Source organism: Pelobates fuscus, chromosome 1 (assembly GCF_036172605.1).
Source record: "Pelobates fuscus isolate aPelFus1 chromosome 1, aPelFus1.pri, whole genome shotgun sequence".
Classification (NCBI taxonomy): domain Eukaryota; kingdom Metazoa; phylum Chordata; class Amphibia; order Anura; family Pelobatidae; genus Pelobates; species Pelobates fuscus.
Window position 1 is genome coordinate 333,615,001 of NC_086317.1, and position 16,570 is coordinate 333,631,570.

The 16,570-nt window shown below is 39.1% G+C and overlaps 2 protein-coding genes across 4 annotated transcripts in view; one reads left to right on the forward strand and one right to left on the reverse strand.

The window, feature by feature from the left end:
* Positions 1–3,651, forward strand: part of LOC134600824 (protein-lysine methyltransferase METTL21C-like) — a 46,478-nt gene extending 42,827 nt beyond the window's left edge. The window contains exons 3-4 of the mRNA XM_063445216.1: positions 2,283–2,400; positions 2,583–3,651. Of these exons, the coding sequence (XP_063301286.1) occupies positions 2,283–2,400; positions 2,583–2,977 (513 nt within the window). The 3' untranslated portion in view covers positions 2,978–3,651. The remainder of the gene's footprint in view (positions 1–2,282; positions 2,401–2,582) is intronic.
* Positions 3,652–11,792: 8,141 nt separating this feature from the next.
* TPP2 (tripeptidyl peptidase 2) overlaps positions 11,793–16,570 on the reverse strand; it is a 55,924-nt gene continuing 51,146 nt past the window's right edge. For 2 of the 3 annotated variants that reach the window (XM_063460058.1, XM_063460050.1), the window contains 3 exons: positions 15,691–15,898; positions 15,336–15,455; positions 11,793–12,664 (listed from right to left, as the gene is read on the reverse strand). In XM_063460058.1, coding sequence (XP_063316128.1) covers positions 12,575–12,664; positions 15,336–15,455; positions 15,691–15,898 — 418 coding nt within the window. In that variant the 3' untranslated portion in view covers positions 11,793–12,574. Of the gene's footprint in view, positions 12,665–15,335; positions 15,456–15,690; positions 15,899–16,570 lie in introns of those variants that run through there. The other variant, XM_063460066.1, reaches the window with a different exon arrangement.

Genomic DNA, 16,570 nt, shown 5'->3' on the forward strand with positions numbered 1-16,570 from the left:
GGGAGGAAGAGTGAGGGAACGCTCTAGAAGAGGAAGGAGAGGGACTATCTAACCTCCAACGAGATTTGCTCTTTTCCTCTGGAAGGTGTTTCTGGTGCTCAAACGAGGGAAACACACTATTCCTTTTTTGGGGTCCTGTCCCCTTAAATTTTCGCTTACTCAAACGAGTATGAGGGGAAGGAGAAGCGGAGAAGTTTTCCTCAGACGAGGAACTGGCAGAAGAGACCAGCTGTCTTCCTTTATGCTTTTTATTTAAAACTGGGACCAAATCCTCCTCAGATGATGAAGAGGAAAGTTCCCTGGCAAGGAAAGCTCTCTTATGGAGCTTTCTAACATTGATGGGGCTGCCTTTAAGAGAGGCATCCACTAAATCTGTGGCAGACACAGAAATAGAGTCCTCCATCAATGATGCCATTTTAAAAATCTGAGGTAATCAGGAATCCCGCGCTCAGCACGGCTCTCCTGATTACCTGATTGGCTGAAAGGCTGTTGCTGTGCAGATGCACAGCGCGAGCCTTTTCAGCTCTGGCATTTGACTCCGGGAGGCTGCCGCATACCCACTAGCTTTGCTAGGTGGTTATGCCTCCCGGAGGACAAATATCTTTGGTCTGAACCCAAGAATGCCACTTACTATTTTTGTGGTACTTAGCAGTCTTTCTGTGGATTGTCTTAGCGTCTGCTAAAAACATTTTGGGAGCTGGATATTCTGTGGCACCCATCTTGTAAGAATGAGTATCAAATGTTGTCAAAGAAGAGAAAAAGATCATTTTCTTTTCCTGGCTAGATTCCTTTACAAATTCACCAGTTAGCAACGCTGCCATTGTTAGCCAGGAAAATATCAAACACATACTGTAATTTTCTTTCCTGGCTTTATTTATCGGCAGGGTTATCCATTAGTGTTGCTGCCAGGGTAAGACAGGAAAGGAGAAAATATATTCATATTTAATGTACTTTTCATTCCTGGCAGCGTCAGGGTCCTTTCCTGCTTGTTCTTCTTCAGCTTTGTAATTAGACCACAATATGTTCAAGGGGAGGGATTTATATAACTGTCCTACCAGCTGAGGTGAAGGGCAAAAACATTAGAAAAGTTGCCTATAGTCACCCAAACAACTTTAGCTTCATGAAGCAGATTTAGTATATAGATCATGCCCCTGCAGTCTGAGTGCTCAATTCTCTGCCATTTAGGAGTTAAATCACTTTTGTTTCTGTTTATGCAGCTCTAGCCACACCTCCCCTGGCTATGACTCATACAGTCTGCATGAAAAAAAAAAAAAAAAAAGATTCAATTTTCATTTAGACGGTTTTATCTCCTGCTCTGTAAATGTAACTTTAATTACATACTGTGGATTCCTGCAGGGTCTAGCAAGCTATTAACAGAGCAGGAGATAAGAAATTCTAAATGACAGAATTTGCATTCAAGGAAGTGTAAACATTAGACGACTCTTTACAGGAAGTGTTTAGGAAGGCTGTGTAAGTCACACACAGGAAGGTGTCACTAGGGCTGCACAAACAAAGTGATATAACTTCTAAATGGCAGCGAATTTAGCAGTGAGACTGCAGGGGCATGATCTGTACACCATTAAGCTGGTTTGGTGACTATAGTTTCCCTTTAAGCATGAAAAGTTTCTCCACTTTTCTGTAGGGCAAAATCCAGTTTATATAACTATAAGGACATTATGCTGATTGTTGGGAGTGTGTAAGGGCTTTTAAACAGTTTCCTAAAAGAAAAACAAATGGTATTTTTTTTGTTAGAGGAAATACTTAGGTGACCAAACAGATGTAACATTTCAGTAAATATATTTCTTTCTGATTTTATATTAACGTTTATTATTCATGAGGTAACTGAAGCAAAGCAGCAGCCTAATCATCCAGCACTTACTATCTGATCATTAGATTCTCTGAATATGTCTGTTATTGGCTGCCTTCAGTGAACTGTTATTGGTCAGGATATTTGTCATTAGCTATGCAGTTTTAATGTATGCCTTATACACAGCTTGCATAACTAACATCAGCCACAGAACAGACAGTGAAACTATTAACTGCCTCCTTATGCCAGACACCCATTAGTTCTTGACAGCCAGGGCTTTTTACAATTTCTATACTGTATTTATGACAAGTCATTAATAAGGAGGCAGCTATGCACCATCCATGATGAAGCAAGCAGAGAAACATTTCTAAACATTTATTTTTATTACCCTAATTTGAGCAGAATTACAAAATATAAGTACTAGTGAATTTGCATATTTATTGATTCAGAGTACTAATGCCTCTCCCTTTTACAGGCAACAGCTTTATGTCAATTTCTGGAAGGAAACCAAGATGAATTCAACTTGCGACACAAGAAGGTTCTTGAAATTGGCTCTGGGACAGGACTGGTATCCATTGTTGCATGCCTCCTAGGTCTGTAAATCAATTGGCTTTTTGCAAGCTTAAATTAACTTCAGATTACCCTCAATGTGCACTGCTTTATTAATGGAGTTTCTTGCTTGCGTTAAGTGCTATAAAGGTGTTTTGTAGCAGAATATGCACTGCTCATACCCAACTTTCACACAGTACAGTATGTTACTGATTTCCTCCTCTAGGGTCTCACGTCATAGCAACTGATTTGCCTGATATACTTGGGAATCTGAGGTTTAATTTATCGAGAAACACAAATGGAAAGAGACTGTATGATCCCGAAGTGAGAGAACTGGTGTGGGGACAAGATCTGGAAAGCAGATTCTCCCTATCAACTTGTGTTTATGATTACATATTGGCAGCTGATGTAGTGTATTACCACACATATCTGGAAGAATTACTGCACACTATGAAATATTTTTGTCAGCCAGGTTCTACCCTTTTATGGTCCAATAAATTCAGATTTAACACAGATTATGAATTCTTATCAACGTTCAATACGACATTCAACGTTGAATTACTGCAAGAGTTTTCCGACTTGGGGGTTAAAATATTCAAAGCAAAATGCAAGGAAAACTGAATTAGCATGTTTGGTTAGCATAGAAAGTGATGGCAAATAAGAACCAATTAGTCCCATTAGTTTGGAAATCTCAAACTGATTTTATGTATTTGGTCTGGGTTGCCATATACATATCACAAGCAATCTTGCATTAATTTGCTATCAAATTTTAGACTAAAAGAGCTAAAGTAGTCTCCAATTTGACTATTTTGACAGTCTGCTTGTAGAATAGACACAATTTAAGGTACCTACTATGCCTTTTCCAAAGTATTAAAGGGGCATGCATCACTTTGAGACAACTATCTCTTTAGCTTTGAATGAGACAGTTGGCACATTCTATAGGCTGAAAAAAAAACCAGATAAATATGTTTTGTTTTTCTATTGTACATGCTTCTTCTTTTTATGCTTTTCACACCCCCTCCAGGGGGAGACTGATCTAACCAATCAGTGGCCTATCCCTAGGAATACTGGCATGTGTGACAGATTTAAACATTTGCAGTTGGAATATCTCTTCACTTTGCAACATCCCTACAAGGGAAGAAGAGATGGAGTCTGATCAGTGTGATTCGTGCATTCAAGCACGCTCCATTGGCAGGTTTCTCTCTCTTGCTGCACAATGATGCTATGTATCTGTCATTAGTTGACTGGTCTGAAACTGAGCTGAGTGGATAAGAGGAGGGTGGGGGGGCTAAAGATTATAAATGTTTTTTTTAATATAGTTTTCTACTATTTTATAGTAAGTTCATAAATGTTAATTACATACTTTTTAAAGTTTTCTTGCTTTATTTTGGTTTGTGTATTTGTTTAAAAGTGTTTGCTTGCTAGTAATTGCAAATAATGCATGTCCCTTTAATTTTACACATAACATCAGTCTTCTATCTTCATATGAATGAAGTCTTCTTGTTTAAGTAATATCTTTAGTAAACGTTCTATTAAATGTGTGGATTGTTTTTGCCATGAAGAAACATTACAGGTGGTATGATCACTGGTACAAAATATAGAAAATATTGCTCTCAATACAAGTAAACGTGTAAAAGTATCAGAATGCTTTTTCTTCTTTTACCATCAATCCTTGCCATGCCTCTTTGACATTGCTTCAGTTTTGCCCGAGACAGTGGTGAACATACTATTGCATGCGGACTACTATGTAAACGTGGTGTGTTCCCATAGGAATGAATGAGCGACACTCTTGCATGTTAAATACAAACATGTTCATTTAACTGCACTGAAGCCATCAAAGAGGTTATGCATGTTTTATGAGGATTCATATTCACCCTTACAATGAGGCAGCCAACTCTGTTTATAATACTGTGTGAGCCTGTGCACTGCTTTTTCATTTCACTACAGACCATCCACTAGATCAGTGGTGGGGAACCTTTGACACTCCAGATCTTGTGGACTATATCTCACCATATGTTTTGCAAGCATTATGGGAGCTTTAGTCCACAACATCTGGGGTGTCGAAGGTAGCTTACCTCTGATCTAGTGGGTGGTCTAGATCAGTGTTTCCCAACCCAGTCCTCAAGGCACACCTACCAGTCCAGGATTTAGGGATTACCCAGTTTTGTCTAAGGTGTTTTTAGGAAAAAAAAAGAAAAAAGAAAAAACACCTTAGACAAAACTGGGTAATCCTTAAATCCTGGACTGGTAGGTGTGCCTTGAGGACTGGGTTGGGAAACACTGGTCTAGATGATATAGCCCCCGTCCAGCTTGTCATCATTCACACTGATATAACTCAGTGTTACAGCAGTGTGTGATTGCTCATACACACAAAGTATGGGGGGATAACATGATATTGAGTGTTACATCATTGCATACAAGTACAATAACACAAAACTGATAGCAGTCTGACTAGTAGCTCGTGCAGCTTTATGCTAGTAGTAAATCTACGCTATAATATTGGGAGCTGGGCTGGGCACAAATTTAATTATTGCCGCCAAAATATTGATAAGGTGGTAGATGCTTTATATCAGATAATGGAGACATAAGTGCAGGGCTGGTGCAAGAATTTTTACTACCCTAATTAAAAATCCACTATGGCGTTACATATATGAACGAAAATACATTCTCTCCGAGGCTTGTTCACAAAATACTGTATTACAATGGATTGAAAGTTTAGGCAAAACAGTAGAACTAGGACTGAAGTTGAGGTGGAGGTTTATTCTACTTCAGCTCGTCTAATTTTCCAGTTTGGTTTTCAATGTGTAATTTTGTCTGGTTATCTGTCCCATACCCTCCCCATTCCCCTCTCGTAGCAATCTGTGTACTTTGTTTCTTATTAGCTTTTTATCCTGATCTTCCACCGTTTCATTTTTCCATAGCTTGCAGCGTCCATGTTTTCTCTGCTCACTCTACGCCAGGCTTCCCCAAACCCTTTTTTCTTTTATTTAATCATTCTTCCCTGCCTGTTCAATAAACAATTGAAAAATGACTTGCAACACTTAAACGAGTTGGATAAATACTCTGCTATTTTAACTAAAGTTTTAAAAGATTTTTCTAGTCACTGTGTAATGAATAGACCCCTAACTGAATAGACCCCTAACTGTCCATTTGCTTAAAGGGACACTATAGTCACCTGACAACTTTAGCTTAATGGAGCAGTTTTGGTGTATATAACATGCCCCTGCAGCCTCACTGCTCAATCCTCTGCCATTTAGGAGTTAAATCCCTTTGTTTATGAACCCTAGTCACACCTCCCTGCATGTGACTTGCACAGCCTTCCATAAACACTTCCTGTAAAGAGAGCCCTATTTAGGCTTTCTTTATTGCAAGTTCTGTTTAATTTAGATTTTCTTATCCCCTGCTATGTTAATAGCTTGCTAGACCCTGCAAGAGCTCCTGTATGTGATTAAAGTTCAATTTAGAGATTGAGATACAATTATTTAAGGTAAATTACATCGGTTTGAAAGTGAAACTAGTTTTTTTTTTCATGCAGGCTGTGTCAATCAGAGCCAGGGGAGGTGTGGCTAGAGCTGCATAAACAGAAACAAAGTGATTTAACTCCTAAATGAAAGTGAATTGAGCAGTGAAATTACAGGGGAATGATCTATACCAGGGGTAGGCAACCTTTTAGCAGCACCGTGCCGATATAGGATTGTGATGTCCCGTAGCGTGCCGTCCTATTTTTTTTTTTTCAATTAAGGTGTGTATGCTGCCGTATTCTGCTTGTGTTATTTTTACTGTAATTGCTTTGTATCGTTGTATATGTGCGTATATGCAGGGCCGTCTTTAATATTGACTGGACCCTGGGCAAAGCATTTGCTTGGGGCCCCCTGGACCCTGTCCCCCCTTCCTCCTCCCCAGGCGTGCAATCACGTCCTCCACCCCAACGCTGACACACTCAGACATGCTGACACACACAAACACACACACACAGATATGCTGACACTCACACACAGACATGCTGACACTCACCCCGATATACTGACACACACCCCGATATACTGACACACACCCCGATATACTGACACACACACACCCCGATATACTGACACACACACACACACCGATATACTGACACACACACTGACAGACACAGACACACAGACATACAAATACTGACACACACAAGCATGCTAACACACACAAAATGTACACTTTAAAACCCACCCTCCAGTTTCCTACCTTTCCTGCTGGTGGCTGAATGTGTTGAGAGTTGGGGGTCTGGCTCTCTTGGCCAGCCCCCCTCCACTCTGCCTATTCTTCTTTCCCACGCGCTCCTCTTTTTGTGGGAGGAAGTGATGCACGGCTGTCCCTTCCTCCCAGCCTGCTGCCGAAAATCAAGGGGTCCACTCGCGCTGTTAAAGCGCCTCAGCGCGCGACCAGACCCCTGCTGACAGAAGCCCACCGAGTGGCCCTTTGTGCATGGGCCAGCCGGTGGGCCTCCTTAGTGTGCGGATTACCGGCCGGGGGGTGAGAAATAGTTGAGGCCAGCGGGGCTCACGGTGCAGCTGCCCCATTTGCCCGAGTTAAAGACAGCCCTGCGTATATGAGCTATTATATTGTATATGTTCATGAGTAGTTTATGGTATTGTGTATGATACATATGAATGTAAGCTGTGTATGAGGGCTGCTTGTGAAATTGTGTGTGTGGATGGATATGTCACATTGTGTGTTTGGTAGGGTGTGGGGGTTGTTTGGGGTATTGCATGTGAGAGGCTGCATGTGGGGTTGTGTGCATGTATGCGGATTGTTAGTGGTGTTGCGTTTGTTCGGATTGTGTGTATGTTTGTGTGTGGGCTGTCTGTATTATTTGTATGGTGGGAAGGGTTATTCTGCATTTCTGTGTATATCTAGCAGTGTGGGTGACTTCCCTGGGTTCCAGTGGGGACCAGGCCGGCCAGGTACATGTCAAAGACAGGAGCTGCAACTGCGTGCTGCTCTACTACTGTGTGGATTCCCATTCACAAGTGCTGGGAGGAAGTGATCTGAGATCACTTCCTCTATGTGCTGCTATGCATAAATTGAGGATTGTCCTTCACCACCTTTTCGGATTACCAGATATCTGAAGTTTTACTGGGACTCCTGATAGGTCAGAGCCTGTTTGGCTCTAGCAGCCTTGAGTGCCGTGCAAAGGCACCTCGAGTGCCGTGCATGGCACTAGTGCCGTAGGTTGCCTACCCCTGATCTATACACTAAAACTGCTTTATTTTGCTAACGTAATTTAGGTGACTAAAACGACATTAAAGGAACAAATACAGACAGGGAAGAAATTTAGGGAACAGAGATGGGAAAACATTTGGGGGAAGAGACAGAAGATATTTAGAAAAAAGGTGACATTTAGGAAACAGAAATTAAGGAAAATGATTTAGATGAAGGGGAGATGGTTTAAACATTTTTTTAAATATGTACAATAAAGAATTAAACAAGCCAAGAATTTCCAAGAACTATAAAGTGTTAACATAGCATTGAAAATAACAAAAGTGGTACATGGACCAACATTTCTAACTTGTTAAAAAGACAGTAGTATGCTAAAATTCCTTGGTCATGAATATATAAATATATATCTCCAGATCCAGCACACTTGCTCATTAACAGTAATTTTAAAGCTCACAATGTTTTTTTTTGTTTTAGTTTTTTTTTTTTTTTTTAAATACCTACGATAATGGGGGTTTAGTTACTGTATATGACCATACATTGCATAACTCTGCTACAATGCCAATGTACCCCATTTTTTTGTAGGTCATATCTTAGCAAACCCATGCCTGCTCTAATGAGATTAATCCATTTACTTGAGAATTCTTTCTTGCGGGGACTCTGCAGTGCAGAGCCCTGGAATAGGACACCTGTGACAGGGAGGGGTGCAAAACCAAGGAGTTGGCCTGGACTCCCAAATATATATATATATATATATATATATATATATATATATATATATATAACCAAGAAGGCTGCACTCACCTAAGCATACATGTTCAGGTGAGAGCAGCTCTCTTAGAAACTGCAGTCTGCGAGAGTCGTCATTTAATCCTTTCCCAATTAAAGGGGCAGTAAGCAAGGTCACTATATACACGTGCACCTTAAATATGCACACATCTGAATATATATCCCCTAAAAAATCTGCTAATCGTGACTCCTATGCAATCTTATTAAAGGGACACTAGTCACCAGAACAACTACAGCCTTCTATATTTGTCCTGGGGAGTACAATCATCTCCGTCAGGCTTTTTGCTGTAAACACGGTCTTTTCAGAGAAAATGCAATGTTTACATTACAGCCTAGGAAGACCTCCATTGGCCACTCCTCAGATGGCTAGAAGAAGTGTTCCCTTTTGCATGGAGACACTGAACTTCCCTCAGGAGGTTCATTGATTCACTTCATCGCTATGATGAGATACTTATTGTCCATGGCTATGGCTTGTGCTGGCTCTGCCTTCTTGACAGTCTTACCCAATCCAGTGCTTTCCTATGTGAAAGCATTGTGATTGGCTGAGAGCATAATTTCTGATTATGTCAGCGACGCAGACAGATCAGAGGCAGAGTCAGCAGAAGCACATCACAATAAAGGTAAGATTATAATATTTTTAGGGAGGGCAATGGGAGGCCAGATGGTTTTTTTAACACTATAGGGTCAGGAAGACATGTTTGTATTCCTGACCCTATAGTGTTCCTTTAAGCTAATGCTGCTCTGTAACCTTTCAAAAAATTAATTTTCAGACAGTGGCGTGCATATCCCTGTACTTGCATCAGACTTAAGTTTGCAAAATACTTGTGGGATTCCCTCCCCTTTCTTTAGATTATATAACAGGGGGACGTGAGGGATTCCAAACTGGTTGGATTGTTGGAAATAAAAATAATGGAAAGCTAACTAATGTATCTACAATAACTTGGTAGAATAAAAATACACATTGCCTACAATGGGCTAAATAGGAAAGTATCTACAATCAAAAGGAAACTATTGTAATCAAAAAATAAAAAGATACAAATGCTCCAAAATGCCCAGCTAGGGACATGTGAGCAGTTACCTCTAAACATGTGGATAATTTACCCATGGGTGAATAATTGACAGTGCATAACATACCTTATGGATACTAATATAAACGCATCCAAATAATGCTACTGCATCTACAGGAAGAAAAAAAAACAGCCACAGGTGATCCTAGGAGCTGCAGACCGTTAATCAATAATTCAGGTAGATACTTCCTTCTGCTTTAACCACAGTAGCGCTGAACACACACACAAAGGTGATTCCCAGGAGCCATACTCAACAGTTGGATAGATAGAAATCTTTATCTGCACAGTGGTAGTGACCACCTTTTGGACCCTATCCTGAGATTTCTCTCTATTTGCCTCCTAATTGATCCTTATCCTTAACCCACTGGTCCTCTACCCCCACCACTGTGCAGTTTGCCTGCTAGTGGATGATATCCAACACACTATTTTGTGAATAATTCCCCTGTGGCTGTTTTTTTCCTGTAGATGCAGTAGCATTATTTGGATGCATTGATATTAGTATCCACAAGGTATGCACTGTCAAGTATTCACCCTGGGGTAAATTATCCACATGTTTAGAGGTAACTACTCACACGTCCCTAACTGGGCATTTTGATCTTTTTATTTTTAGATGACAACATTTCCTTTTCATTGTAGATACTTTTGTTTCTATTTAGCCCATTGTAGGCACTGTATATTTTTATCCTACCAAGTTATTGTAGATACATTAGTTAGCTTTCCATTAATATTTTTATTTCCAGCAATCTTACCAGTTTGGAATCCCTCACATCCCCCTGTTGTGGGATTCCCTCCCCTTTCTTTATCGTACTATTTACAGTGTTTAAGCCCAGGATGGCTCTGGTACCATCCACACTGACCACTCTGTTCTAAGCCCAAGATTATGGTGGCCTCAGTGACAGTTTTCACCTTCCTGAATCTTTACTTGTTATATAAAACACATTTATTGGATCAAAAATGCAACAGGGCAACATTTCGACCTAAACAAGGGAATTTGTCAACATTTGCATAAGTCGAAAAATTGCTCTGTTGCATTTTTGAGCCAATAAATCTGCTTCATCTTTAAAGGGACACCATAGTCACCAGAACAACTACAGCTCAATGTAGTTGTTCTGGTGACTACAATAGCTCCCCTTCAGGCATTTTCATGTAAACACTGCCATTTCAGAGAAAAGGCAGTGTTTACATTGCCCCTAAGGACACCTCCAAGTGGCCACTGGAGGTGCTTCCTTGCTCAGGGGTGCACAGTAAGCAGCCCTGCCGTTCAGCGTCCCCACACTCTGCACTTTAGGGTTTAGACTGGTTTGTGTTCCTGACCCTATAGTGATCCTTTCAACCCTGTGAGTGCCTGAACTTTCTTTTCGGACATATATACCATCTACTAAATATGTGCTGGTTCTACTTCAGTAAGCACCATGTGGTATATAAAAATGTAGTGTGATCCTGCCTTTCTTTTGTGCAAAGTACTTGTTGGCATCCATGTAACCAAAGTTGAATAAATTGATTCAATTTTATTCACTAAACTTTTTTTAAATTGAGAACAAAATTTAGAAAACTTCCAATTCAGTTAGTTTAGCATACATTTCATTCAGATGTTGATTTCCAACAACTTAATGTTTAGTGCATACATCCTTTTGTATTATTTTTATGAACAATTTCTTATTTATAAGGTATGGTTGGAAAACGGAATACATTAAATCAGTCGAACGGCTATCCATTGTTTACAACCCATTTTAAATCATATTTTTCTTTTTTTTATGTAATTTCACTGTGACCCGCTTTGAATTTTATTGACATATAGATCATGGTCTAAATAGAAAAAGTCAAAAGTATGACATGAAGTGAATTAAAGGGACACCACTGTCCAAAATACTGCTTAGTAGATATACCCCCAATGAAAACAAGTATGCAATTCATTATGCATTTTTAAATTGGGGGTAGATCTAAAAACAGCTTGGAAAAGATGTAGATTATAAAGACAAGATGAAAATGTCTAAGAAAAAGTGTTTGCAAACAGTCTTCTTCTAACACAGTTCAGACTTTCTGTGGCGGTCCAATAAGAACTCTTTGCAAGGCAGGTGCTCTGAGCAATTGCCTACCTCTTGCGTTTAGTTCCACTAACCAAAACAGGAAGTAACAATACCAGTTGTCTGATTGATTGCCATGGGGAAGTAAAAATACCTGCTCTTATGATAATAATCAATTTACTTGGGAAAGGTTTGACCAATTCTACAGAAATACAAGATATGATGCATCATGTCAAGTTTGTCATTGGTCATGTATGCAATAATACAAACCACAAACCAATAAAAAAAAAAACACCATTCTGCTTTCCCTGGGGATTCCACTCATATGAAGCAAATAATATTCACATAAACACTGAGCACTTTGGAGTTGTCAATCATTTTTATGATGTCATACATTTTATAATTGTAAAAAAAAAGAAAAGATACCAGAGTGTAACATTATTTGTTCTGTGCATTGGTTACGTATTATTTTACATGGTTTTGTTGGTTGATAAACATATATGTATAACTTTACAATACCTGATTAAGAAACATTAAGTCACCTGGCACATCTATATCGTCACTTACATATATTTTGACATATTTTGCCAATGTCTGAATAAATTTGCTTACAGTCTCAGCTCATCGCAAGAGCCGGCGTAACCAGTATTAATTTAATTCATTTTTACAAAGCAAGTTAATTGTAAAGATCTCATAAAAGCACATCTAATGAAAAAAGATTAACAGACATTGTTCCGCCATCAATGAGTAAATTGATGATAAAACAAATTGGTGTATTTATATGTAAACATATAATGTGTATTTCATTGCTTTTTGTCTAATAAATAAAACAACTGCTATCCAGAAAATTAAGGCTTTTCATAACCACGGTAACATAAAAAATGTTAAAAGTGTGTTTACTGTAAAATTCATCTTTTACAAGTTTGTACTTAAAAATAGCCAACTAGACATGCTACAATCCCACCCCATCCCAGTTAACACGTAAGATGCATATTGATGCACCTGCCATTAAACACACACACCATTTTACAATAGCCATTCAATAAAGAAAACATGCTTAAGAAAATAATGTGAAAAATTGGCAAATAGCTTTTAAAATCTTCCCATACAGAAGTATTTTTTGTATAAAATGATTAGACATTTCAGAAAATGCAATAATCTGGTGGAAACATGACTGGAATCCAGTTCTCAGTAAATGCTGCGCAGTGGTTCCACCCAAGTAATTTCATGACCTGTGAGCAGAAAAAAAATAATTATAAAGTCATTTGTAATTATACCCAAAACAAGCAGGAAGTTCTTCATCTAATTAAGCTGAAGAAATCATTATCATCATCTTCATTATTTATACACACTGATCAGCCACAACATTAAAACTAGCTGCCTGATATCGTGGAGGCCGCCCTCATGCTGTCAAAACCGCTCTGATACATGGGACTCCACAAGACCTCTGAAGGTGTCCTGTGGTGGGGCTCCCATGGATCAAATTTGTTGTTCCAGCACATCTCACAGTTGCTCAATTAGATTGAGATCTGGGGAAATTAGAAGCCAAGTCAACACCTTGAACTCTGTCATGTTCCTGAAACCATTCCTAAACAATTTTTGCAGTGCAGGAGGGTACATAATCCTGCTGAAAGATGCCACTGCCATCAGGAAACAACATTGCCATGAAGGTGTGTTTGTGGCCTGCAATAATTTCTAGGTAGGTTGCATGTGTAACATCCACACAAATGCCAGAACCCAAGGTTTCGCAGCAGAAAATTGCACAGAGCATAACACCGTCTCTACCAGCCTGCCTTCTTCTCCCCAGATAAACAACACACCTGCACCTGGCCATCCACTCTGATCTAAAAAAACTGATCAGAACAAGCAGCCTTCTTCCATTGCTTCAACGTCCAGTTCTTATGCTGACGTCATTATTGAAGGCGTGTTCAGCAGTGGACAGTGGTCCTCATGGGCACTGACTGGTCTGCAGCTGCACAGCTGCATATACAACAAACTGCAAATACACTGTGTGTTTGGACACCTTTCGATCATTGCCAACATCACATTTTTTTGTTCCAGCATTTTGAGCTGTGTGATGGGACCAGGCAGGCTAGCCTTCTCTTCATGCGTGTATCAATGAGCTTTGGGCACCTATGACCCTGACTCTGGTTGTCGTTCTTGCACCACTTTATGTAGGTACCAACCACTGCATACTGGGAACAACCCACAAGACTTCTTGTTTTGGAGATGCACTAAACCAGTTGTCTAGCCATCATTATTTATCCCTCGTCATTTTTTCACCTGCCCATGTTTCCTGCTTTCATCACATGAAATTAAAGAATAGATTGTTCACTTGCAGCCTAAAAAATCCCACTTATTGTGAGTTGTCATCGATATCAGTTATTCAACCTGTCAGGGATGTGGCTGATCAATGTGGTTCCAACATATTCCACAGTGCTTAACAATTTAACAAAGTGGATATAAAAACAAACAGCAAATGAAATGACAATTAATGTAGGTAGAGAGGTAAAATGGACACTATTCAAATTCACTAACAATGTAGAAAGAAACATAACAGGTCCGGAGGGATGAGAGAGCAACATGTATGATCTATTTAAATAAACTTAAAATGAAATGAATCTTTAAATACAATTAGGAAACAAAATAATATGGTAAAGCTGTAGAGAGCAATGTACTCTGAAATCACTAATTATGTGAGAAGAGAAAGTAGGTTTTTGTTTTGCAAATCTACAAACTTTTTTTTTTTTTAGCAGAGAGAACATTTGTTTAATTCTAAAAGGATCAGTTTATATAGACTGAAATAGATGAAAATAAGAGAATGTTAAATCATGCAGCATCAATTTGGACAGTTATCCCAAGAGTACAATGGTAATCTATTATCAAGGTTATGTTAAGTCACACAAGTAGTTTTGAGTGTTTCTGCAGAATTTTGGAAAAAGGATACAGCTTAATCACAAATATTTTACACGCCCCATATTTCTGCAGTGGAATGCAAATGATTTTCTTTTTCTCTTTAAAATGTATTAAAAAATAAAATAAAATTTTGAATTATCATCAATAAACAAACTTTCTTCTGTCTGTTTTGTATGCGGTTATGCCTTTCAAATAAAGTGCACACATGACTTTCCATGATATTTGGCTTACAGTATTTGTTTTGTTTTTCAACATTGCAAATAGTGAAAATAAGTTGTATTTTGTACCAAATTGGATGGTAACATTAAAGGGAAACGGTAAGTCTATAGGTTGAAGTGGTTATGCTTGGTTCCCAGCAGCCTCCAGTCCGCCCCTCACTCAGTGCCAAAATGGCAAAGGCTCCACCTTGCATTATTCCAGGGTAGGGGCATTGATAGGCTCACACTACTCAACTGATACTCGAAGCCTGTCACTGCCCCTATACCTGGTATGAACTAGGGTCATTCATTTGGGCACAGATTGCAAGGTGTTGGCACCAAACACCTCTGCTAAACAGTGAGCAATCCTTTAAAAACTGACAGGGATCTCTCTGTCAATGGACTGCATGCCAAATAAATCAATTGGAGTGGATATTGTGCCGTAAGCGTCCTTTTAAGACTAATGGTTTGACTAGCCCTCCACATGATGCTCAAATGACCAGAAAAGTGGGCTTAAAAAAACAAGAGCCTGATGTGGTGTGCTTTGCTGGACTTTCCTACCCCATCTACTAAATAGTGATTATATTTATTCAGGGAGTGAATGGTCTTTTAAAGGTCAGTCTAATTGGCCAAAGACATCAACTGTGCAGTCCCAGTTAAGAAGCTGTTGGTTTTCAAGTAGCACTAAGTGATGGAGTTTCTTGGCACTAGTCTGAATTTCTACCAGCCAATAGCTTGGAGGTGATCGGACATTTTACACTCTGACATAAATCAATACAAGTAGTTTTACCTGAACACAATTTTTCCAGTTTTCCTTAGTTGGCTTCTCTTCCACGAGTTTTGTTGCAAATTTAATACCTCGTCCATAGAATTTATTTGCTAAAGCATGCTTGTATACAAATGGCAGAACCTAGGAAAGATAGACAAGCAGGCATTAATATTTTCCTTTAACTCAATCTGCAATTGTACTAGCATAGTCATCTCCTTTTTTTGATAGACACAGACAGTTACACCAACCTCAATGAGTTAAGTATGTATTATATGTATACAAGAATAAAGAGTGACATGTTTATATCTGTTCTGCTATTGAAGGAGTTTAAAAAAAAAAAAAAAAAAAAAAAAAAAAAAAAGATCATGGGGAGTACCTTTGAGTCATTTAGATCTGCCCACTTGGCTACATCCCAGTAGGTTTCATTAAGGGTTTCCAAAATAACCTCTTGATCATCTCCACTTTCCTCTGAGTCACATGATGCAGCACCCTCTTCAGATTGCAGGTGGAGAACTTTATCTGCTAAGGCACAGCCTTTGCGACAGATGGCATCTATCAATGTACTTTTCTGCTTGTCCATGTCGCTGCAGTAAAATCAGAAAGATGTAGGCTTAGTATGCTCCCTTTTATTTGTATTATTACATATGCTCAATTTGGACAGTATGTATGAAGATGTAGGAATCAGGTTTGCTTATATTCATGCAAATAGAAACTGCAAGTTTTATATTAAAGGCAATGTGGCATCGGGTTGCACAAAGTCAGCTTTTTTTTTTTTTTAAATATAGCAATTAAAGCAAAATCCTGCAAATCAACTCTGCTCACTTCAGTTTGGAGCAAACTAGCTTTTTTCCCCCTTTATACCCACACTCAGCCTCCATCTTTTCATGCAATGCAAACAAAACATTGCTCAGAGCAGAACCCCGTCTCTGCCGGCCTGCCTTCTTCCCATAGTGCATCCTGCTGCCATCTCTACCCCAGTTAAAGGATACACACAACTAGTCATCCACCTGATCTAAAAGAAAACATGATTCATCAGACTAGGCAACATTCTTCCATCCCTCCATGGTCAAGTTCTGACACTCAAATCCCCACTGAAAGCACTTTCAGCAATGGACAGGGATCGTCGTGGGCACTCTGACTGGTTTTACTTTTAAGTGTTCTAACAAATTGTTAAATATTCATTGTATTAAAGTGAACATAAATCAGACTAATTAATTTCTCTTTCACCTAGAAAAAAAAAGTCAGAATTGTTCAAA